The sequence below is a fragment of the Pelecanus crispus genome, chromosome 4, assembly GCF_030463565.1.
Source record: "Pelecanus crispus isolate bPelCri1 chromosome 4, bPelCri1.pri, whole genome shotgun sequence".
Classification (NCBI taxonomy): Eukaryota; Metazoa; Chordata; class Aves; order Pelecaniformes; family Pelecanidae; genus Pelecanus; species Pelecanus crispus.
Window position 1 is genome coordinate 14,616,548 of NC_134646.1, and position 26,023 is coordinate 14,642,570.

Here is a 26,023-nt window from a genome sequence, read left to right on the forward strand (position 1 = left end):
TAAGAGGGCAATTCAGACTACAGAGTTACAGTACATTTACAAGAACTTGCCATTCTGAAGCATTTGACAAGATCCTGAAGATGAAGATAATCCCCGTGACATGATGCGATTTCAATGAGTACTACAAGCTATGCTAAGAACTGAACTGAGGCATCAAGAGAAGACCTGCACTTCAATCATCTTCATACCCATACAAGTTTCTAAAGCTCTGCAGGAAAAAACCCCAAGTGTTCTGTAGGTTATCTGTTGCTTTGCCTTTTTGGGTAGAGAGCCCTATTCACTTCAATTTGTTTTTCCCCAAAAATGCTAAAGCACTTCACGTTAAGAGAGAGAATGACTTCAGAGAACTCAAAATTTGTCTTCCCTTAATGTAATCTAAGTTGTCCTTTATTCCCTAGTACAAGTTTTTTTAACTAAATGTCTCAGACTCCTGTAGCAGCAGAGAAAAAAGATTATCTGAAAGGCAGTTCTGAGCAGGGTCAGAGGGAGGCAGCTCTGCCCTTCTTGTGCCAGGTAGTTCAGCGCAGAGCCACTTTATTTCCCTTCGTTCCCTAGCTGCAGTTTTAGCCACTGCTTTTTAATGATCCACTGGTCTCAGTTTCACACAACCCTTCTTTTTACTGTAAGTGCTGATGGATAAAAGTGTCTCTCTGTGTATCTCTAAGCTCTCTGGATTACTGCGTTAATTCTTAACCTGCATTAAACTCTTAACCTAATGAAGGCTGCAGTATGTGGTCCAAGAAATACATGCATACATATGTACATATATGTATCTACACGCACATAGATATAGCACCACAGTATATAAACAATACTGTAAATTATCAAACTATTATTAGAGGTGGTCTTTAAAAAAACACCCTTCTGAACTGTTTTAATGTAAGAAAATTAATTTCATCTTATTCTAAATAAAAATACTCCTGCATAAGAATACAATTCCTAATTAATTTAACCCATTTAATACAAACCTGTGCAGAAGTGTACGATGCAGCTTATTTCTCGCTGTCTGCTGTTCGGTTGCAACACATGTGCAGGAGAATGAGGGCGCAGTCGTGCTTCAAGTGCTAAGGAAGTGATACAGGAAATCTGCACAGTAACGGGTGGATCTCCAAGGTGGATTGTCATTTCCCAAAAACATTTCAAATGACTCTACTGTAGTTTACCTTTTATTTTCAAATTTATATTGAGTTTTGCCTTGTGACCAGGATTTAAGTATCAGTACATACTGATTATCAAATAACAGCATCCAAAATTTTATTTAAATAGATTCTCTTTCTACAAAAATATAGTTATACATAATACCCTTATTATTTCCTGTAGTTAATTCAATGCATAATTCACTGAAAAGTTTTACAATCCTCCAAACAACACCTGTTTAAGTTTCAAGTTATTCGAATGGTAACTTGTAGGCACTTCCCATTTAAAAAAAAATTAAACGTAATTTATGCTACATTAAGGCTGAAACACACTTCTTCTGTTAAGTTTGAGACCCATTTTCATATTGTTAAGTTGTTCCTATCTCTGTGGACTGCTCTAAATACTTGCAATGAATACTGACAACTTTTCCTTCAGTTCTGCTTTCCTTCCAAAATTGACCAGTGTTCTTAGTGGAGTTGAAAACAGCGTCCTTCATATTTTTCAAAAATGTTCACATTTTTAGTTCTGGTGAAACTTATAATACTTTTATGCTTTAGTCCCTGAGACAGCCTGTAATGCCTTATCAATTGTTTATAATAATATATATTGAATGTTGCCAAGCCAAGGTGAGATTTTTGTATGACACCTTACTCAAGAACATTTTATAGAAATTACTAACATAATCGGGTTCTTTATAGCTTTTAATATTCTTTATATGAAGATTTAATAGTTATCGCAACTCTTTCCTAATACACAGTATTAAGAATTAAATGGGTTTTCATTTGTTCTTTTTACTCAGCCAGTTTTTTGTTGCTGTTAGCCTAGTTTTCAAACAATCTGTAACAAGCGACATGTCAAAAATGTATTTTTTTCAGTTTTCAGATGTCTTGATAAGTACCTGAAAAAAACAAAATATATTATTTTCTAAAATCTGCAGAAGCATTGCCTAAGGCATCACCTTTTCCCTCCTTCCAACTGTGGCTATAGTTTAAGGCTGTAGTAATTCTCTTCAGTGACTTATATTAAATATTTTCTACTTATGGGTTCACACACATTCAGATACTTGGGAGAAACCTGAAGAATAAAAAAATCACATGCTCATCTGAAAATGTTTGCGTACTGTAATTAATATCCATCCTTTGGTTGGTTTGTTTATCGTGACCCAAATTCTAGTGGCTATACTTGCAGCACTGCAAAACTGGAGAATCATCCCATCTGAGCATTTCCAGCACTTCTATAAAGTAAATCTAACTTGTCCCCTGAATAATTAATATAATTCTCCACTTGTGTAAGTTTCTCCATACAAAATCCCATTCAAAATTAAATAAAATTTAATGATTATCAATACTATATGGTAGGAAGAACTGAGACTCATTTAATAAAGCTTTAATTAAAATGCTTTTATTAACATGCTTACCTCACTAAGTATTACCCATACAGGAGAATCAGAATTGACTGATAAACGAATAGCCTGTATTTTTCCTATTGACTGATCGATACTGCCTTCTGCAATTCCATTTTCAAAAGCCCCTAAATAAAAAATAAAACAAGACCTGTACAAACATATATTAGAATGAAAAACACTTCCACTGAACTTATGCAAAAGTTCTAAATTGCAAATTATGAACTAACTCCAGGGATACAACATTAGGGAAAAGAAATCTTTGGGAAAAGGTCAAACAATAACAACTGAAAGGTAAAGCTATAAACAAGGAGAAGGATTCATTCCTTCAGTTATGGCAACTAGGAGCTGGAGAAGAATACAAGAAAATAAAGAATCTATAGCTACAAATGTTAAAAAATAAATTTGTCAGTAGTGACCATATACGTATGGCACACATGGTCATGTTAAATAATCTAAAAGAGCTTTTCTGAGAAGTATGATTATTTTAAAAAAGATATATTGGGAATCATGGACTAATTCTGATACATTTCTTCACTAGTTCAATGTTTTTTAACTAACCTTGTTAAACTGGCATGAAATCACTGCAGACAAATGAAAAATACTCATCCCATGTATGATACTAATTTCCTATCAACTTGCACATGCAACTGTGAGTTGACAACATTTTGGTTTGGATCTCTAGAGCAAAACAGCACGAGGAGGTAGGAGAGAGGTGCAAATCAAAGCAAACAAGTAGCGTTTTGGTGAGGTGAAAGTGGTTCATCGGAAGAAAAGAGCAATTATGTGGTAGAAGAGACAGAAGAAAGTGTCAAGCAAAGCAGATCTCCCAATAGTCCATTTTTGTTCACATAGTGGTGTTTTAGTTTAGGTAATAGTAGAAACCAGGCCTTGGCAAGCATGTGGAGAATCTGCAGGTCATTTAAGAGAAGTCACACACCACCCTGGGGAAGGAAGAAGGGGGAAGCAGGGGTGGGGGCAAAAAGGGGGAAGGTACATTGCGTTATGCTTCATCTTCATTTCAGGGTGGAACACAAGTTAATGCTGTCATAATCATAAGAAATCCTTGTTTTCAGCTAAGGCTGCAAAATCCATACCAGAATCAATTATCCTATTAAGACTTTGCACAGACTGCAATTAGTTTTTCTTCTAATTAGATGCCTTGGCTTTTGCCAGTGCTGGTAGGGTTCTTCATTATTTGAAACAAAATAGGATAGCCATTGGTCAAGCATCACATACTATAACATGCAGTAGCGCAAAGGGTTTCTTTTCCTTACTAGTTCACCCTGGAATGTTGTACTTATTACAGAGTTAATGACATTCTCAAATGCAGAAACATTTCATATGTAAGAAAAAGATTTCTGGTTTTGAAGTGACAACAAACAATTTACCTATTTTTAAATATCCGTCTTGGGTTGCTGGGTAGTTAAACTTACTTCCATTGTCAACCAGTTCTTTTCTTAGCATTTCCTGTAAAAAATAAACCAATAAAATCTCCAGAAATATTTTCTAGGGCATGACACTTTATGCTGAACATCATTCTTAAAATGAAATAGCACTGTGTATTACAGTTGGAAATGAGAGACTTACATCAGCTGGCAACACTTCCACAGTAGCGTTAAACAGTTTATCACCAGGGTGCTCCATGTTTCCACTTCTGAAGATGTACCTGATGATAAAGGTATATTATTTCCAGGTATTTTATACTTTAGAAAAGTTCTAGGGAAATAATTCTTTCCAGTTTTGAAGGAAAGTTTCAAATACTTTAATTAGTTGTGGGCTACAGAGAACAGAAATAAGAGTTGAAACTTTCCAATGTGCGATCAGACCATACTAGAGGCTTTTCATTTTAAACAGAACAAGAGTTAAAACCATCTTTCTCTAGAACCACGGAAGCAAGTGTTCCTCCTTTTCAGTGCTCAAGTTCCAACTAAATTAACTTTCCAGGTTTAAATGACTTAAGGAAGATCTGCCCTCTGATCTGTTCCTATTGTCCTAAGGCAGAGGTGAGATGGGCTTCTGGAATGCAATGGCAGCAAAAATCCCTGTTTCTACTAGATCCTATGCTACATGACAAGAGAATCCCCCTTTTTATCAATAGTGATCAATTCACGTGCTTCTGAATAATCTCCTTTATAGCCAATGAGCAACAGCACTGTCAAAGCAAGAATCCAAGCAAAAACACCTATGAGATTTTAAAAAAAAATCCCTGTTTGGTTCTAAATTTCTTGCACTAGGGTTCTTAGGTTTTTAGATCCAAAAAGAGCTAAGGAAATTTAATGTATCAACCTCCCTCCTCTGTATCAAACAATCAAGACCTAAGATGACCACCAAATATTATAGGATTAACTGTACATTTTCACAGGTTAGTAATGTGATGGGGCTAAGACCACCCATTAGGCAATACCATATGTAAGTTAGCTTCATCCAGTACAGCTTCCCAGTAACAGGAAAATGCAAAAATACAGGCTACCCAAGTTTCCCAAAGCATAAAACAGTTAATTAACAGTGTTGGTCGCAGAACACCAATGTTTATTGTAACAACTGTGATTTAGTGCTGCTCACTAGATGGAGATACAGACTTGCTTTCTTAGATTTTTTTAAAAATAAATGAAAAACCTAACCGTCCTTGCAGAAATGGAAGTCTCTCAGCTTTGTGTCCAGTTCTGGGAGGAAGTGTAACAACAGTAAAGGAGGTTTCTCTCTGAATATCATTACATAGATATGGTAATTAAGGTAAATTGTGTCAGAGACACTCTCCTGGAACCATATTTCTTGCTAGGTTAGTTTTAACTCAGATCTGTTCCCCAGTCTGACACAGACAGAAGAAGAAACTTTGCTGAACCAGGCAGGACTGCTTCTTTTGGTGCCAACCTCAATGTGTACTGTTTATAGAGTAAGTCCTTCTGAAAAACACTCCTCTATCTTAAGCTACAGGTGTCTCCTCCTTTCAGACGCCCAGGTTGAATGATGTGAAAACAGAGAAGACAGTTTCACCTTTTAGAATGAGAAAAACATTCAAGGTGGGACTCGGCTGTAGATCCAAACACGTGAAGTTAGAAGTCTGGCTGCGACCCAAGTGTTCAAGCTCTCATCACAGGCAATGGAGATATACTCAATACAGTCAATGAAACGTAGCAACTGACTCAGGTGACCAAATAGAGAATGAGATGAATACCTGTCTAGCTTCCACTGACTGTATCAAGTACTTCCCTACCTGTGATGTATAGTAGAAGCTTACACACCTGCCTTACGTAGGCATCTCTACGGTAAACACCTACATTCAAGTCTCTGAATCTTCAGCCGAATCCCACCTTTATTAATTCACTCTTCATTATTTCCCCACAATAGTGATATTTTCTCTTCGCTTTCACCTACACTGATAAGCCTTTGACTTGACATCATGCAAACAGCCTTTCTGTTGACAACTACAGAAATAAAGCTTTCATTGACTCCACTGATGATATTCGTCAGTGAAAAACAAATTCCTTTGAGAATTATCATAGAAGAATGTGAAATATTTAACTGAAGAAATAAAAGGAAAAAAATTTAAGCAGCTCTCTAATTACCAAGGAAGAAATGTATTTCAGGAGGGGAATTCAAGAAGGGGAGCAGATAAATAGCAAATCATGGATTTTTTTGTCAGTAACGAGGCTATGGTTTATGGAACAGTTGAGCACTGGTGATTTTGAACAGACTCAGTCATTTCCGAACTGGATATATGTAGGCTTCCATATTCCATATTATGTAATACTTACTTTTCAACTTTTAGTGGATTTAAAAAGGTGAAGCTGATGTAGTCCCCTGCCACTGGAGCTGAAGCCCAAAAACAGTCTTCTCCTTTATAAATTTTTTCCAAGGTATATTGCTGGTATATTCTTAGGCTGGTATCCACTTTTGCAGGTGGATTATTGTGTGCTTTATGTAGCACATTTTTGCCAAAAGCTTTATCCTGTTGGATATAAAGAAATGTAATTTCACTTATACAACGAAAAAAAAGTGCTCCAATATCTTGAATTGCTACAGGAAGCGATTCCAGAATATAATGACCTTAGTGTCAAAAAATATACAATATATGTCTAATAGAAATGGAATATTCATTTCAGTGTAATCACCGAGATTCAATGTTACAGTCTGTAGACAGAGCTGTATTGATTGTTTCTCAGTTGCCTAGATTTAAAAATAAACTTCCCCATGGTAGGCTATTTCATAGTTGTCTATTGTGCCTTCTGCCAGAATATCTGATATTGGTCGCTGCTAAAGGCTACATGAACCTCTAGTCTGATCCAATACAGCAATTCGAATGATCTCATGACTAATCTAAATGGTGCCATCAGGACATCCCTGAAGTCTGGTGCTTCATTGCTCTTGTCCTTATCAGATACATGGTAGATCTGCTGTTTGCCCTCCCAAACTCTCCCTAAAAATCTATGGCCGTCACGATAGCCATGGCCTTGTCCTACCAGTATACCTTATTCTTAATAGTCCCTCGTACTGGGATTGTGAACTGTTCAGCCAAAACCAACCCTCATAGCCGTTTGTGTTTGTACGGTGCAGAGCACATGAAACCTTGTGCTGTGAAGAGGGTTCCTACCTGCCATGAAATGCTACTATGACTGGTACAAGTGTTCAGATTAGAGATTCAAAGATGTTTGTGCAGAAGCAGTGTGCCTCACCTGCAGTTCAGATGCCAGATCAATATTCTCCCCCAAATCTGTAAACCAACGTTCTTGGATATGGAAATGCAATCTAATGGCAAAGATGCAATGCTTGACACTGATTTGAGAAACAAGGCAGAACACAAGCATATAATAATTTCATATCCTTACTTTCAAATTCTGTATCTTCCCAGACAATGATGAATAAATCCCCACATGCTGAAAGAGAGACGGTTGAGCACGGATACGTATATTTGCCTTTTCCTTTTCACAGTGTACCTGGAAAGAAAGTAAAAGGGAGTGAAGTTTTATTTAAATAAATGAGAGAGAAACTAAGCTCCATAAGGCAATTTTATCATGTAGCTGAGGGTATGGGTCCAGGGTTTTTATCCATTTTTAAATGAGTAATCCTTAGATTAACAGTCACCTTATTTCAAATACACTGTTTCTAGACCTAAACTTGTAATTCCACTCACGGTGCTATGTAGATTTGAAGGCTCAACCACTACTAATTCGGGGATTTCTGCACTGTATGGCATCAATCACACTTCAGAGTGACAAGAATGGACCTCAAATCTGAAACGGATTGATTTTTTTAACTGTTTCTGGCAAATTTCATTTCAACTCTTGGCCCTGCCATATCATTCTAATTAAACTATTTTGACCAAAACTGATTTTCTTGAGATAAGATTCTGGTTACATTTCAGTCTTTATCATTTTGGCTCTTTTTTGCTGTTTTTGAGAGTCTTATAATATACTATACTACAAGTTATGTATCTTTTATCTTATAATTTCATAAAGCCCTTAGATACTGTATTTCAATCCTGATTTTCCAGTTTAGTGCACTTTGTGACATGGCATATACCAGGGAATTAAATAACTGTAATTGGTACTAATTTCTGAATTTCTTGATTTGAATGATAGCAAATTACTTCTTTAAATGTAATTTTTTTCTCTAGATCTATAGAACATCATAGTTTGATACAATGAAGCAAACATACTACAATAATTAATGAGACATAATGAAGTATAATGGCATAGAACAGAGCAAAGAGCTAAAATGAGACTCCCTGGGTTCTACTCTCGGTTCTGCCACAGAATTATTGCATGAGTTGGAAGATCATTTAACTTCTCTGTATCCCAGGTCTCACATCTTTGAATTTGAGAGGATAATGCATTTACCTCTTCAATCAAGTGCTTTCAGTTCTATAAAAGAAAAATGTTACATAAACTGTATCAATGCCTTCTAAAGCTAGAAGTGATAAAGTCATTACTTAGCTGGCTTAAACACCAAAACTCATGGGGGATTTATGGTTTCCACAGAAGTACCAATTAAAAGTTCAAAACCACCTGGAAGGTTCTAAAAAGAGCCAAGTATTTTTTATGTTTGTCCACAGCAGATGTTCAGCAAAACAATGTAAAAACACAATACATGAAAATTGATTTAGTGGCAGCTGTTTCTTTGAAAAGCACACTATACTTTTGCTAGAAAAAAGATCCTTATAAGAAAATAAATTTGTGGTCTTTCTCCTGACAGGGCTTGCAGTTCATCCCCTATAATAACATAGTCTGTAGCACGTCTCCTTTTACACTGTGGCAGCACTACCAAAAGAGCTACTTACGGTAGCAGCTGAGAATAATCAGTAGTACAGGACTGGTGTGGTCATTCCTGCAGAAACTGAGATAAGGCTCCTCACTGAGTCAGGGCTCCCATCTTTGCAGCCTGCTGGTCCCCACACACTTAATAGATACATGCCACTGTATATGATCACAGACCCACAGAATGGTTTGGGTTTGAAGGGACCTTTAAAGATCACCTAGTTCCAAACCCTCTGCTATGGGCAGGGACACCTTCCACTAGACCAGGTTGCTGAAAGCCCCGTCCAACCTGGCCTTCAACGCTTCCAGTGATGGGTCATCCACAGCTTCTCTGGGTAACCTGTTCCTTTGTCTCACCGCCCTCTTTCAATTTAAGACTGTTGCCCCTTGTCCTGTCACGACAGGTCCTGGTAAAAAGTCTTTCTCCATCTTTCTTATAAGCCCCCTTTAAGTACTGAAATGCTGCAATTATGGTCTTTCCGGAGCCTTCTCTTCTCCAGGCTGAACAGCCCCAACTCTCTCAGCCTTTCTTCATAAGAGAGGTGTTCCATCCCTCTGATCATTTTTGTGGCCCTCCTCTGGACCTGCTCTAACAGGTCCATGTCTTTTTTGTACTGGGGATCTCAGAACTGGATGATGGTTCACAGGAAGCAGACATGATGAAGTTTCTGAACCACGCAGAGATCTGATGGCTCTGATCATCACAAACTGTCTTTTCCAACTCGGTGAGCAGATGTAGCTGAATCCTGGTATGTTAATACTCAGCCCAGGCTGAAAACATGTGCCAAACACCCATCACCACAGGATGGCACAAAAAAGCCACGAACAGGTGCCCCTTTGACCCTCCTGTGAGGCATAGTGTGTGATCACTTAGTGACACTCTTAGTTGCTTTGAAAGCATGAGGATTTCTGTCTGCTTGCCTCCTCTGGCACCTGTAGGACAGTCCACTGCTTTAATCTGCTGAGGAGGAGCAGCAGCCGGGATCTCTGCCCTTCTTCCAGCTGCCATTTTCTGCATTCTCATGAATAGTCCCAGTCATGCCACTGGTCATTCCCACCCAAGGGCAGCATGAGATTGACTTGTCTCAATAGGTTTTTGCTACCCACAGCAACTGAAATTGCAATTGCAGAAGTGAAACTCATTAGAAACTTGCTGATACCACTCTGCTTTGGCCAAGCCAAAGCAGACTCGCACGAGCTGCCTGCCTGCCTTTCAGGAACACAGCTTTGTTTCAGGTATGAATCAGGTCTTAGAAGTGAGAACAGTAATTTAAAAAATAAAAGTAAAATGTTTCATCTATCGGATGGAAGTTGGCACATGTTAGACAGATCTGGAATGGGTGATGTTAACATAATAGTACCTTTTTCTTACTCTGTTATCACAGGCTGGCAAGAACCTAAATTAGAGGTACTTGAGGCTCACTCTAACTCTTAGGAGCCGGCCTAACCCATGGAGTGGTTTTCAAAGCTTACTCCTATCTGTATGAAGTGGGAATCGAGACTCCTCAGTGGCATTACTAAGTGTAAAACCAGGGTCCTTCCGCTATCCCCAGGAGTCACCTCTGCTACACAGTAAAACTTGAAGCTTGTTTGTTCCGCTCTCCTCAATCTGCTGCTCTGCACAGCTCCTATCTGTCTCTTCTCCCTTCTTTATCAAGACAAAAGTAACATGTGCAAACATCTGGAGTGGGAAGTGGCTACACTAATCAAATAAAACTCTTGAACCTTAAAAACCAAGAAGCAGCAGAAACTCTGGTCAGTCCTCCGTGGCACAGTTTGTTATACAAGAAGAGCGTGAGTAGTGACTAGCACCAAAGAGTCGTGAGAAAAAGAATGCAAAAGGACATAAAGAAATACTTAACATATCATTGGGCTCACCTGTAGTGCTAAAAATGGCACCTTTTGCAATTCAACACAACTGTGTCTTTCACTTTCAGTGAAACGTATCATTTAGCTCGTTTGATCTACATGTTTCCCTGCATATTTTTTCAGGCAAACAGTCAATTTTTTTCCCAGGTAGTAAAAGATTTAAAGCAAAACACTTAAGTTTTGCTTCCTGAAAGAAAGGAAATGGCACACAAAATTCAGAACAACTGTGACTGTAAAATTGTATGCTTTACTGACTTTCCTATTAGAAGGTCAGCAGAAGGTTATGAGGAGTGATAGTCCACATAGGTTTACATATTCAGCATTTTCTTTGGTGCTGCAGGGCTCCTACGTGACCAGCTGCAGGCAGATGTGAGCTTGTGGTGTCCATGTTCTGAGCTGACGGAGGCAAAACAGCTCTGCTGTGGAAATCTGAATTTCTGTGAGTCAGGCCTCTCCATGGGCCCTAATGGGCTCAAACACTGTGCCACTGTGCAGCTCTGCAGCAGATCTTTCCCCACAAATTCCAAAATAAGTCAGGTTTAAGAGATTTCTATTCTGCTTTTGGAAAATAAATTATTTTGTCACTGAGACTGTTTGAATATTACTTATGTTCATAAATTCATAGACATACTTACTGCATCCTTTTCTGGATTGCACACTTTAACCCAGAGCAGGTGGTCTATAAGCCAGTCTATGGGCTTATCTTTATAGAACATAAGAAAAAATTCCACTATGAGCGGCAGGTCTTCCGATTTAAACAATTTTCCTGAAAGCAAGATAAGAAGTTGCATATTCAGCTATTTTTATTGCTGTGCAAAAATCACCAGCTTTATGTTTACTCCAGCCTTAAACACGTAGATCTAATTTTGATATTTAGTGGAAATTTCACAGACTCCAGCTTTGGAGATTTGCTTATCTTCCAGCTCGTTGGGATTTTGAAAAGATTTCCGTTCCATGCCTGAAGATATTCTCACATAGTCAACCAGTTGACTAATAAAGCATGCAGTTATATCCCAGTTCCAGACACAAATCTGCCTGTCACCTGTATCAGTGTGTCAGATGAAATGAAGTCTGAATAATTCCTCAAAATGCTAGACATACAATTTCACTGGCAATACTATACTGAATATTTTTAAATTAAGACCTAGATATGAAAAATGTTGCTTTTAAAATACTCTCACTGTTCATTTAGTTCTCTTGCTATTTGTATTAGCAGATTTTGTTAGATTGCTTTGTTTGACCTAACACTTAGAAGGTGTTACCACAAGTAAATTGTATTAGAACCGAAGAAAAAACATAAAAAGAAACTTACTACTAATAAAAAACCTTCCCTATGATATGGGATGCATGTTCTGCTCCACAAAGGAAAGGAAACAGATTTTTTATAGATCTGTCAAATTCCATTCTTGAAAAGAAGACTACATGCTACAGGGGCACATAGTGCCCTGAGGTGGAACAATTTGCTTCTTATGGGAACCCAACTACTAGATCCTATGCTGAGGAGACTCTGCACTAAAAATACAGTTTTAAAGAGCATAGAAAGTATAAGACTTTCAGTGGGAGCTTTCCTGAAGAACGAGGGAAGTTTTGATATGTGAGTCCTGCCATGCTTTGAAATGTAATTCTGAGGGAGACCTACTCAACCTACACAGCTCCAAATCCAGTTGACCCTGCTGAGGTCTTAATACTCACCAATAAATCCAAGCTGGCAGAACTCGAGAATCATCCACTCTTGGGACTGTTTAGCAGTAAAGCTTTTTATACTTTGAATATAATCAGGTTTGGCTATAATATCATCTTCCAGCTGGGGGGGGAAAAAAAGCAACAAAAAAACCAGAAGGCAAGTGGTGGTGATGTTGTCACATCTAAGTGATAACTGCAATGTGTTTGACTGCTGTACAGTGTGTACTGAAGACATACCAAACTACAGTGGATTGCTATTTAGCTTCTACATATATCTCTGTTTCAGCATCACTCATTAAATATTTATTTACAGGAGTGACTATAACACCATGAGTGCTTCTCACTTTTCCGAGAAAGGAGGACTCCCTACCTTAAAGAGATCTCACTTAAAAGAAAACATTAAGCAAAAAGGTAGAGGTTGAGGAAGAAGACAGTAGACAGTTTGTACTGAAGTTGCATAAGCATTGATAAGCAGCAGGAGCTAATTGTTTGAAAAGAGAGGTGTCTAAGGCAGATGGTTAAAAGCTCTGTAGAGCAGCCTGGGCAGACTTTGTTGTGCCTAAAAGGTGACTGAGAAGAACTGTGGATGATTACTGAGACGCTAGTAGAAAGCAAGTTGTTTCAGGGAATACTAGTCACGAAAGAAAGAATATGCTGTGAAGGACACTGAAGGACAGGAATACATAGAGCTTTCAAGGTGTTGTAAAGGTTGACTCTGAATACAGCAGTAGAGCCAGTTAAAGGATAATTGGAAACGGAGACTGACATCTATCGGGGAAACGGGAGAGGCCTTGACAGCATTTTTGCATGGCTTTCAGAGAAGAATGGGGATCTGAAAAGCCAGAAGCTGTTCCAGTTACTAAAGCTGAGGACAATGAGTCCAAACAAGGAGTTTAGAGGTAATGACACAAAGGAAATAAATGAATTCCAGAAATAATTAAGCAGCAAGTAATTCAGGGTTGAATTTGCTATGGGTGTGAAAAACACAGGACGAGGAGGCTAAGCCTTCAGGAAAATGTGTTGGGGTGCAGTGTAATGACGCAGTTAATTTGATCTAACTGCTGTACTTCATTTTCCCTGATGCTTGTCTGGTGGCACTGGAATCTGATTTGGAAAGCTAAATAGGTAGAAAATGAATGCTATGAGAAAAAGAATGCATGGCTTCCTGCTGGATCAGTGTCCTCAACTGACTCGGCACAGAGACAGCAGCAAGAGCATGAGAAAGCAGGCTCACAGCTTTTTGCTGATTTTGGCCATTACAAGTGTAGGGCTGGCAGGGGAGAAATGCGTTGTCAACAGTGAACCCAGGAGGAAGTAGAATGACGTTTGAAAGACAAGATTAAGTGATCTGTTTTGACCCTGTCAGCTTTTGCTGATGGCAAGATAACAAAAAATAGATAGATGGAGATGAACTGATCAAGATGAATGCTTGTTAACAGAGTCTGAGATCTGGGGATTGAGTTGAGGTAACAGTTTTGCATAAGAGAACAATCAAAAAACCCTGAAACATCAACTTACAAGAAATCTTGCTTAATATTAAATGAGCTAAGAGGATTATCTGGTAGCTAGATGTAAAGGGCAAGCAATCAAAGAGAGTTTCTGAGAATCCTTAAAGAGAAATTGAGGGGCCCCCAAAAAAGGACGAAAGGGAGACAGAGCAGTATCTCAAAAAACCTAGCAAGACCACCATATTGAGAAACACTAGAAGAAAGCATACAAAAGTTGTAAAGATAAAAAATACACAGGCTGTGATGCAAAGTGTGTGTCAATGTGGTTATGAACTGAAAGTAGTTTTGCATAGTGAGAAGTCTGAAACAGTCTTTTCTGAAGCTGACTGTTAAAAGCGAATATCGGAGAATGTAGTTTGATATCCTGTGTAGTGCAGGCCATTAAAAGTTGTTTATTTAACCCTGTCCTGAGCCCCGTAATTTGTGTTCAACTAAAGCACATCTTCATGAAGAGCATCTGCCATTGCTTAGAGACTTCAGTATCAGTTCTTTTTCAGTAACTTCTACGATGTGTAATTTTCCTGAACATTTAGTACATGGTACCCAAATTCTAATGTGATTTTTAAAAAATTTTTTACGCGGTGGCTGTACTGCCTGTAGTGTCAGGAAGTTTAAGATATGAACTGTCTAGTCCATTAGCCCCATTGCCATGAGAAGGCCAGCAGAACACATGATCGCAGCTAATTTCCCTTCACTCATTAGGACTTTGCAATGCAAAAAAAGATACATGCACAATAGCAAGACTATGTAAATTTCCTAAATGATAGACAATAAATGGGTTTCAATTCATTTTTCTTATGTGGGTTAACTGTCTAAGAGAAGTAAAATTGAAGAAACAACGAAAAAGTGGTAGCATACAATGGAAGTGTAGGCATCAGACAGGAAAGTATCTTCCTTTCTAAATTATAATAGGGTATTTTCCTATTTCGAACCACCGTTCAACTAACATGTGAAGACTGTTAAGCTGAAAAATCTTGTTCTCTCATTTTCCACAGAAAACAAACCTCCAATAGTTCATTCCATAAAGAACCTTTTTTTTTTTTTTTAGTACGAGCATAAAGAAAATTTCAGCTAAAAATGCACTTTCCTGAAAGTTATTCCTTTTAGGAACTCTACCAAATAACAGGCTTGACCTAGAGTCTAGCCGGGGGGAAGAAGAAAAAATAAAAATCAATACAAAGACTCCTAATGGCTTCATTGAGCTATTGCTCAGGCCTTAAAACCATTAGAGAAACACGCTAGAGAAATTATAATAATGGTATACAGATAAGTGCTGCTGGCAATATATATTACCAGTATATACATATATGTTATATATAAATACACAAAGCTCCCCCAGCCTCCACAAGGAAAAAACTCATGAGGTGAAAAAAGCATAGCAATAGTTCAGTTAACTAAAATTGAAGTTTGTAACAGATTTTAACTGAAGACACTAAAAGATTTATTTAATGTTTTATTTTTGGTTCACCTGAGTGCTAATAGAAAACACTTCCCAAAACCTGCTGTATCTGAGTTTCTCAAAGATGCTTTCAGATTTGAAATGTTTAATCACTTCAGAATAAACTAAGTGTATACAGACACAAAGAACAAATGCATCTCCTCACTACTAGGTTGGGATTTGAATGCCTGCTTTTATAGCTATGTAAGATACCATTACCCTGCCTCTGACACTACTACAAGTGTCTCAAGGGGGCTCTGGTGGACTCCAGGAAGTACAGTGAAAGTGGAAACAAGTATTTCAAGTTCTCTTATTTTTTTAGTAATTTCTTCACAAAAAAGCAGTAGCTGGTTCAGGGGGAAAAAGAAAAAAAAAAAAAAAGGACAGGCAAAGTAGAAGAGATGCTTCAAGTAGAAGAGATGAGGCGACTGATGGGATTTATTGTCTTTTTTCAAAGAATATGTTTGATCAGTGAGTAAGGTTCATCCACAGTGTAACCCAGTTAGCTTCAATGGACTTCACAAAGCTACTTGCTTGAATCCTGATTCAGCAGTATCCTAGAATGTTTATGTGTTTATTCAGCTAAGATCTTGCCTATCATGTAGACATCAAGAGTAATTACAGATGCTTATCTTCTTTCAAAATTCAGAAGTTAATATCAGTCACCCAAATGATACTATTCCTGACAAAACAGTAAACAAAATCTAAGCTACTTCAAGTTTTCCCTAAGATTACTCAAGTAAATCTTTGTACCAGGCTGAAGAAAGGGATTTTTAAGTTATTTGCTTTCCATTAATACAAGGCTTCCAAATGGAGGGAGATCATAACTGACTTTATGGCAGCATGTGTTCCTTCTTTTCACCTGCACTCTACAGAGTATTTTCTGGGCAGACCAGCATCTGTACTACAGAAGCCGCTGCAGACTGGACACAAATGAAGAAGCGGGTATACTAGGCAATGGTATGAGGAAAGCATAGTTTCTTTCTAAGAAAATTCTGAATGCAGCCATAACTACCACCAGACCATCACAATCCAGGCTTTGCTCCGAGTAACACAGTTCAGTCCTTATACAATGTCCCAGATAAGAAAACACATATTCTCAAATTTCTTTAAAAATACAAATACATAAGTAATTTCCATGCAAACACAAAGGCTTGGAGAACTTTACAATAGAAAGGGACATTAAGTGTCTGGCAGCATGCTTAACATTTCTGTTCACCATGTTTCCCACGCCTTAATGCTCTAGCGCACTTAGTAAACTTGGGTAGCGTTCTTAAAAACATAGGAAAGTCACAGGAAAATACTTCATTTTCCAGTGAAACTTAACTGTTCAATAGATAACATCTTTATTTGCCCACCTGTCTTCTGAGTACCTATGCCAAATTTGAGAATGCAGCATAGACTCTTGAGTAGTTCAGCTCAAATGCATTTGTGTTAAATGCTGACAGGAATTGTACAAGATGCCTGCTCTTGCGGTCTTCTCTTCTACTTCTGGGAATCTTGTGATGTACTTACGTGATAGAGAGTCTGAGACCTGTTCAAGCAGGAGAAGACCCAGGAAAACTAAGAACTAAGCAAAATGCTGTTCTGAGCTTTTTTTAAAACTGTTGACATTCATGAGCTACATGAAATTTTATGGATCTGTTCCATTATTGAACAATCATGATAAATTTTGGAATCTCTGGTGGTGATTATCATCTGTATGGAGCGCAAATTAGCACAAATCTAGAACAGTGGCTAAACCTAAGCCTGAATGCATGGGGATCTTCTTAAAGTCTAACACTCTAAATCTTCTGGAGAATTTAGGATATGTACCACCTTGCAGTTTAACCTTGCCTCCAGTATCACTATACCGGTATGTTTCCCTGTCTGTAGGGGTTTTTTGGTTCATTGTGATCTGGGCTAGGACCTACCACCACTATTCTGTCTTGCTGCACCAAGTGAAAACACATTAAACTCTGACTTTCTTAACCTAATCAAGTAAGGGTTTCATGCTTCAGTTACCTTGTTATTCAACCTCACAAATGACAGGAAGGTACAGATGGATTTAATCAAATAGTACCTGGCTGCAAGATGTATATAAACACAGAAATATGCTCTTGTAAAGAGCACAGGCAAAATACAGAGAAAATGACAACAGATTGCTGTTTTTATTGAGGCCTTTGAAACAAATTAAAACTGCCAAACCTAATAATCAGTACAGTTGTATTGCAGCTACTTAATGATAACGTGAACGTACCTGTAAATAAAATGTTCCCTTATGTTGGGCATATAGCATTAAAAAGCTATAATCCAAATTCTGTTTAGTTCTCCACCTAAACATAAGCAGCAAATTCTGATGAGCTTTTTGGGGGGGTTGTAAGAGTTATTTCTATAATAAAAGCATTTCTAATGCTCTGCAGTTTTTTTCCTCTACAATAAAATTGCAAGGTTGAGTATTCTAACTTATTGTTAAGTGAATAAAAAATTAAATCTATAATCAGTGTAAACATTTGTAAATAATTTGACTTTCCTATAAAAGTTAGTATTAACTAAGCAAAAAATTTTGATCTGCATCAATGCGGCCTGAAACAAAATGTCTCACAAGTACATTCATGTCGAATGACTTAAAGATTCCACTCATTGTATTACGAACAGTAGAGATCAACACACAATGATTATTTAAAGATCTAAAATTAAGTGCATTTACTGATGAACAGCACAGAAAACAGGTTAATAAACTTCATTTTCAGGTTTAAATGTAAACACAGATTTTTTTCTACAAAGTATAGTCTCTCATTTTACCAGAGGATGAAGTTGATGTTTGATAATCAATGCTAGAAAACTAGAGATTAATTTATCAGTATTTAATTAACATAAAAGTGTACCTGATTCAAATCTAGTCATATCTGAAACTTAGGTATAGGTATGTAAACATGTTTATGCTCTGAAAGATACAAGGTTTATCCATAAACCAAATATACATGCATACATACACTTGCTGATTTCCTTCAACCTAAACTCTCAGTAGCGCAGCTCTCTTGCTGCATTCTTGGGGTGGCGTCTGATAAATTAGTTATTGTTGATCAAAGAAAATTACTTTCCTCCAATAAATCAGTTTTGTTAGGTTATAATCTCTGTCTCAGTGAATTTGGGGCACATGAGCGAATGAAATCACCAGTTAGTATATATTATTAACAGTAGTATAAAAAGTCCATGAGCACCAAAAGTTAGGTTATTAGTTAAACCCACAGTAGTTTTTACTAGTTAGCTAGGGGGCCACATGGGGTTTCCTTTGTGTGTCCACAGAGCCTCTCCCTTATCTATCACATAAAAAATTTTCCTATTTTTCCCTTTATGACCAGATCGTCTAGCGTATCGCCTCTTGGCATTACTCATCTGGTTTAAAACCTATGGGATGCCTAGAGTCAAGACCCAAAGGAGAAGCCTTAGCTCTCACACTGAAGCTGATGTGCAGCACAGCTTTTCTCAAGATCCCCTTGTGTAATAATTTTTTTAAAAAAGTACACTTGAGGTCCATTAGCTCTGACACACAAAAACATTATCAGCTCAAACAATGTTGACTTTTGCAGAATTTTCCACTTTATACTCTTAGAAAAAGCTCTTAGATATTATACAGCTATCTTACCTTACTCTGTCCTCTGAATCCCCAAATGTTTTCTTCAGGTTGGAAAGATCTGGATAATAAGAAGCAGGAGGAGAAATAACCTCTAGGAGTCCAGACTGGATTTCTCTGGGGAAGCTGTGAAGAGAAGCTTAGTGAGACCCCATTCCTCAAAAAGACTTTTGAGGGCAACCATGGACAGCAGCTCCCCAGAGTTAGGTCTGCTCCTCCATAAGCAGAATTCACAGCTCTAGCAAAGAAACTAAGTCACACAGATTGTAAATCAGGAACCAAGAAGGGGTCTTTGACAACCATCAGAACAGGCAGGACTGCAACTCAAAGTCATAGAAAACACTGAAGAGAAGCGTGTCAGAAATCCTGCCCCTACTGCATCTATAGATGCTTACTCGTAATCCTGAGATGGTTGCCAAAGCACAGCAGTAATTCACAACTAAATCCACTATCTAGAACTACACACAACTGTTCCCCTTTGCATGAGAGCTCTTAGCTTCCTTACACTTGCTCTAATTCTATATTCTAGCCAAAATGATACTGTCCTGGCGTGAGGGTTTGGTATGGGAAGTCTGGGTCTAGTCTCTGCTCCAATGATTAAATTTTCCATTTAAAAAGTCATTGAAAAAATGAGTAATCAACTTTGGGAGCCAAACCTGGAAGTCAAATCTCCCTCTTCCTCCAGAATATTAAAAAAAAAAAACAAACCACCACTTCACTTTTTAATAAGTATAGGATCATTGAAATAAGGAGTCTTCAGAACTGAGTTCCCCATTAATGAAAAAAAGGTAACATCAAAAATCAAGCACACCACAGTACAAGCATGCTTATGAAAAAGAATCTCAACCTTGTTGTGTAACACTGACAAAGCATCTACTCTGCAGTAATATTTTCAAAAACTGTAACAAAATCATAAAAATTATCTAAGTACATATTGTAGCTTGTGGTGCTCAACAGTACTGAGGAGGACTGCCTCTTCACCTTGTCCTAGCCGCAGCACTCCCAGCGGAGCTAAACCCGCTGGAGGCAGGATAGCTGTTGCTATTACTTAGCTAGAGGCTCAGCTCGGGGAGCCTTCTGGGGGAAACCTGCACCCTAAATACAGTCTGGAAAACCCTGGAGTAGGGCAGGATGTGCAGCAAAGCCTCAGAAGTGAAGGAAAAGGGCAACCTCTCCGGGCACCGTGTTCAACTTTTTGTTTTGTTTTTTTAACATTAAAAAACGTTGATGCAAAGATTGAGAGCTCTCTTGTAGTCATGTTAAAGAAGGAGAGAGGGGAAAGGCTGTTTCACTTCTAATACTGGCCACAGTGGGGTTCTATCAGAGTAACTAGTTCACGAATGAGCTTGTGCGCCCAAGAAACCAGCAACACCAGTACTGCAGCACAATGCGGATTTCATCTCTTGCTACTTGCAGTCAGCTGCGCTTCAGGGCCTTTAGCCTTACCTGTTTTATGACTGTTAGCTACACTATAGCATTTCTTAGAAAGCAGCTTTTGTAAGACAAAATAAATCTACCAATGAAGGCATTTTTTTGCCCAAACATTTTAATTTAGTAGTTGTTCTTCTCAAGCTGCTCTAAGGTTTTTCACATGCACATGATGCCATAAATGTCTATGGGAAAGAATGGTAAGACCAAGCAAAACTGCAGGGAGGACTCAAGCCTTCATTTGATAACTCTTGTATTAATTTGGCACGGCAAAGAATATCCATCTCATGTTACCCATCATATAATAGTATTTAACAGTATAAATAGAATCAGATTGCTGTCCGAAATCCACTGCCTTCATGAAAAAGAGGCAAATGAGGAAACAAAAACACGTAGGAAATATGACAGGCACCAGAATACATTGCAGGGCCATGAAGTCAGTGGGGACCTAACGCATGTAGCCTCAGGTGCCTTGAATTGCATCATTAATTTAATGGGGAAAAGACTGAGGTTCAAGTAAATATTTATCAGAGGCTTGAGACCTCATCTGATTAGTTAAAGCATATTTATGAAATAAGAAAAGGAAAATAAACCGATATACATCCTTCTGTTCTGAATTTCACAGTGTGTTATGATACACATATTAAGAGTGCACCTTTGCCTCATTTCTTAGCAGTTCCATTTCAGTATGGTAGAGTTGTAATTTATTGCTGAAATGCTCTAATTCTTTCCATAAAAGCTCAAAATGTGTTTACTAGCTGTTCAGTGTTAAACTCTATGGGACTTACCTGGTTTTAACACTTTCTGCAACACTGTTAACATATTCTTCATTCACCTAAAGAAAAGAAGCGGGGGGGTGTTCATTTCAAGTCACCCATTTTTTTATTAAGCAAAAATTTGTAGGGAATATTTACATGCAAAAACTTCCTTTTTATTCTCCAATTCTTTTCATTCCAAACAAAAGCAATATGTTATAGCAGCATTTCTGCTAAAGGACAGTATAGGTTTTTCAAGCCAATTGAACTTTCAATGCAATTGAAAGTAGAGCTGAACTATCTCCAGCTATGGTTTCTGCATTTTGTTTTTTCACTGCTTCTGCAGGAGGCCAAGCCATTTTCTGCATAAAATGCTGTTCTACAGTTTTCAGTTATGCCAGAAAAGCAAAGTCACAAAACTGTCAGTAAAAAGTGCTGTTTCAGGTTAATCATCAAAAAATCACAGAAGAGGCCTGAGGCTGTTGAGAAAAGTCACCTAAGCAAAACTTTCTAAAGCTAGCGATACTTTTATTTAGAGTTTCTTCCTACTATAACAAACTTATGGCTCTTAGTCTGGAAATTTTGAGGACATACTCCTTCATTGCCGCTGTTTCATAAAAATAACACTTTTAGTGTGGAAAACACATCTGTTAACTATATTAAACAGTGCTAAGTTTTATGAATTTCGAAAGCAATACGACATGTCATAGCAGTTCAGATTTTCTTTAAACACACAAATAATTGTTACCAGCTATATATTAAATTTGTAATAAGTAAAAAAGATGCAGTGTGCTAAGTAAAGAACTGTGTTAAGAAAAAAAATACCAGCAACTTCAAAACTCGCTTTCAGTCAATAAGTTACTCTGACTTAATGCATGATGTAAACATTTAACTTGATCTTCTGAAACTTTCTGGGAAAAAGGTGTGGATTCATGATCAGTGAACACACCTGCCCCCCTCTCATAATTAAATGTTCTTATCACCTCTCAAATCAGCACGATCAACCTGCTCTAATTTACTGCATGGCTGAAAAATGGAAGCTGCAAGAATGTGATTTTGGGGATGGGAGAAAGGGGAGAGACAGATTCTTACAACGTCAGTTTAATCCTAAATTGGCTGAAATGGAGTATTACTACAACCAAAGTTACTGTTTGTTAAAAGTGCCACTTTAGGACTGTCTACTGTGGGATACTGTACTATTCAGAAGTTAACCCTTAAAAACTCAAAGAACTCTCCGAAGCCCTGAATGGCAGCTAGGCAAAGCTCATTGTTGCCAGGGCTTTTCATTGGGAAATAGCAACTGTAAAGTAAGTTCAGCTCCTGAAAATTCTGCTGAAGAGGAACTACAGCCAGTAAAACTGAGCCTATCTACTTAGTGTTGTGATCCAAACAGAAAAGTGGAAGTCATGACCTAACTTAATAAAGTGAACTATATTCTGTTTGACAGTATTACAGTTGCAAAAGCTGCTCTAAGTGATGACTGAACTAAAAAAGCAAACTTTAACTGTTAATGAATACATGTATGAAATCTAATGCTGTTTATGGACGGACTAAGAAATATGAATAAATATGAAGTCTGAATAATTGCACAGTCTTTTTACCTGCAAGTAACTATCACTAGCTAATTCCCTTCTGCAGCTTTTTTCCAATGTGATCAAGACATTTTGGCATGAGAAAAAATTAATTTACCCCTAATATTTTACCTTGAGCACTGTTCACTCTCCCAAACACGGAATCGTTCAAGTCTCTGAACAGTTTTCTCTTTCACAAGAAATGTCAATACACATGCAGAAGGCAAGGCTCCAGCATGTCAAGGTACTTTGCAAGATCTATGATATCAAAGCAGCAGATAAACAATCTGAACTTTTGTTAGACTGAGTAAGTTTACTTTTTTCAGGGTCTATGGAACTTTTCTGTGGAGGATTTACATTTCATTCTTGAAGTAGAATACTTCACTTTCGAAGATAAATAATGAGTTCATATGGTTTTATTTGAAAATCTGACTGCAACAACTGTGTTTGTAAATGTAATGCGACTTTTTATCCTTCGATCATCTGAGTTACAGGCTTTTTCCACATATGAACAGAGGCGTAACTGCTGTCTCCTCCAGCCCTGAAAAAATCCCTCCGGAAGGCCTAGCTAATAGTATTTTTCAGCCTCTCCTACACTATCACACTAAGACATAAATCTCTGTATTGTCTATCAGCATACTGCACCCTTCCATGCAAACTTACCTCTGCTACAAAGATGATTACTACACAGTCGTTCTTTTGCTGTTCAGACAGTTCGTACAGTAGGGAATGCAGTGTATTAATCAGATAATGTTGTTTTTCCCTTCTCACAGTAGGAATACCCATCACCAGTGAGACTGCAAAGAAAAGTCCACAAGCCACGCAATTCTAAGTCAGGTAAAGGGAAACTGAAATTACATTTTAATGTTGCTTTGATGTGAGCATGAGACTGAGTGACAGTTAATATTCCTTTAGCACTGTGACACCATTTGCTTTATTACCTGATATCTGGAGATACTTCCAGCTAAGTTTAGGTTACAGACACCTGTGTCTGTGTTATAAGCACCAAGTCTACGCTGTAGACTGTCAACATCTGAGAACTTGGAGATGTTACTACCTCTGGCAGACACATAGGTATCTGCTATTGAGTTTCAAAAATGGGTATTGCAAAATAGGTGCTAGCTCTTGGTATGGAGTTGGAGATCTGAGTAGTAAGAGTTAAACCAACGCTGATTTACTAAGCAAGTTGTCACAGGTGGTCAGCACTGTATATCTCAGAAAGGAATAAAAAAACCAAAATCTCATAAAATCTTTCTGAGCTATTTAAGTGATATGAATCCATGGCTTTGACATAATCAATAAGAAAAAAGGAACTTACATGTTGTTATTATTATTAAGAATAAAGGAACTCAAATTGTCTCTGGCAAAGACTTCACTAGTAGCAAACCTGTGCTATATTACATCATTAGACTGTAAGCAAGACCTCTTTTTTCATCGGTGAGGGCATTACTCAAGTCAGTGACCTAATATGGCTCAGTAAACCTGTAGAATTCTTAGTCCTTGCAGAAGATTCCTATTCACCAAAGCTTCGTGACGCTGGTAAGGAAGCAGCAGATTTTGAAGGAAGGGATTAGGTGCAGTTAGTGACTTCCTTTGGTCTTCATCATTTGTGCCAGCATCAGCTCAAAAATGCCAAAGTTCCAACATTCCTTCCCAGCACATAACCTGCTAAACCACTGAGGTTTTGTTTGGTTTTACACACTGAAGCTCAACCTATACTTGTTAAAGCGTGTTCTTGCTATTGTGATTTTCATGTACAAATAAATGAAAATTAAACATGCAACTAATGCAGTGTTCTTTTATTACTTATTAATTTTCTTCCTTTTTTTTTTTTTTCCTTGCTTGCTTGTGAATGGTTCTGGTTTTCTGAGGTTTTTTTGCAAATCATTTGGCTGACTACCTGTGGTCTTTTGCATACTCACACTGATCTGTGGGCTCATAGATCTCACTCCAGTGAAAACCATAGCACTACCCCAGTAGAACCACTAGCCCATGTCATGGGCACAGCCAAGTTAATCTCTAACCCTAGAGAAAAGTCAAAATTTCAACAAAATACAAACCTCAGTAAAATAGTTGACTAGTTCCTTGTTTGCTTATTGCTTTTGAATGTTATTTTTACCTATCACATGACAATTAGGAGAAGATTTAACTTAATTCGTATTATAGTTCACTGGAATTCATTACAATTTGTGCAGGCGTCAGCTGATTTCTCATGTGGATTAAAAAGTTACACTGCAGATTTTTTAATATCCTTCAAACTATCACATCACCTTTCCGTTTGCTTCTAACTTTAGCAACCTGTGTGAATTGTAAATGCTCCCTGGCTTCCTTACTCATACTAATTTTGTCAGAAAAAATGTCAGCTAAATGCATCTTTGCCTTATGGATCCATGACTAAGAACAAAAATAATATTGCTGTTCAGTTCTGACTATTTTTTGTTGATATTTGAAAAGGTTTATCGGAGTACTTTGGGAAAGACTTGAAATCGGCACAGGAGTGGTAAAAGTGCTTTTGCCACCCCCATTAAAATTTATTCAGTTTGGCAACATTATAAAGTTGAGGCAGAAAACCCCCTCCAAACTTTAAGTATGCTTCATTGCTAGAACTTAATATAAAATATAAACATATAGAAAATATAAGACAAAGTTTATTTCCTACCTCCAGTTCTTTGTTGCCCAAAAATAACATTCGGGAAAATGGCATCTTCATATTCTTGAAGGTGAGGTAGATAGTAGTACATGTTTGTAAGATGCACAGGGAGTTTTCTGGGGAGGTTTGACGCTTTCATATCCTCTTAAAGAAACAACAAACCCACATTACCTGCGGTAAAAACTGAGAATCACCCAATACAACACCCCCCACCCAGGCGATGGTGCAGAGCTCCAAGCCTGAATGTCCTGGGAACTCCGCCTGCATTTCCCTGTGCCTAAACAGTTGCAGGATTGAGCCATCTTAAGACACAATAAGCAGGGATTTTAAAAGCAGCAGGAAAAAAACCTGGTTTGTTTTTTGCACAGTTGGCAAGCAACTTTTTAAATGAAAAGAAACAGATTCTCATTTTTAACTTTCTTAATTACTTAACAAACTTAAATGCTTTCCCCAAAATGTAACACATGATGGTTTTGAGGGCTCAAACAGAAGTTCTCAGGTTATAAAAAGTCCTATGGCAAAAAGGACAACCAGATCCAGGCCTTTAGAAACTATTCGAGAAACAAGTACTTAAGAGAAAAGTAGGGAACATTTATTTTTGCTTTACTAGTTTAAAATAAAGATGAAAATAATTAGAATATTTATTCATGTTGAAATTACTCAAGTATGACCTTATAAAAATAATCCTATTTTTTAAAAATAAGCCATA

The 26,023-nt window shown here is 37.7% G+C and overlaps 1 protein-coding gene across 1 annotated transcript in view; it reads right to left on the minus strand.

Annotated features, from left to right (window-relative positions):
- Positions 1-1,207: 1,207 nt before the first annotated feature.
- MGAT4D (MGAT4 family member D) overlaps positions 1,208-26,023 on the minus strand; it is a 40,019-nt gene continuing 15,203 nt past the window's right edge. Inside the window, exons 3-15 of the mRNA XM_075708924.1 lie at positions 25,324-25,458; positions 23,328-23,461; positions 21,127-21,173; positions 18,923-19,036; positions 17,534-17,609; positions 12,358-12,469; positions 11,301-11,431; positions 7,369-7,476; positions 6,298-6,491; positions 4,130-4,208; positions 3,931-4,009; positions 2,555-2,667; positions 1,208-2,035 (exon numbers count right to left, since the gene is read on the minus strand). Of these exons, the coding sequence (XP_075565039.1) occupies positions 2,009-2,035; positions 2,555-2,667; positions 3,931-4,009; positions 4,130-4,208; positions 6,298-6,491; positions 7,369-7,476; positions 11,301-11,431; positions 12,358-12,469; positions 17,534-17,609; positions 18,923-19,036; positions 21,127-21,173; positions 23,328-23,461; positions 25,324-25,458 (1,349 nt within the window). The 3' untranslated portion in view covers positions 1,208-2,008. The remainder of the gene's footprint in view (positions 2,036-2,554; positions 2,668-3,930; positions 4,010-4,129; positions 4,209-6,297; positions 6,492-7,368; positions 7,477-11,300; positions 11,432-12,357; positions 12,470-17,533; positions 17,610-18,922; positions 19,037-21,126; positions 21,174-23,327; positions 23,462-25,323; positions 25,459-26,023) is intronic.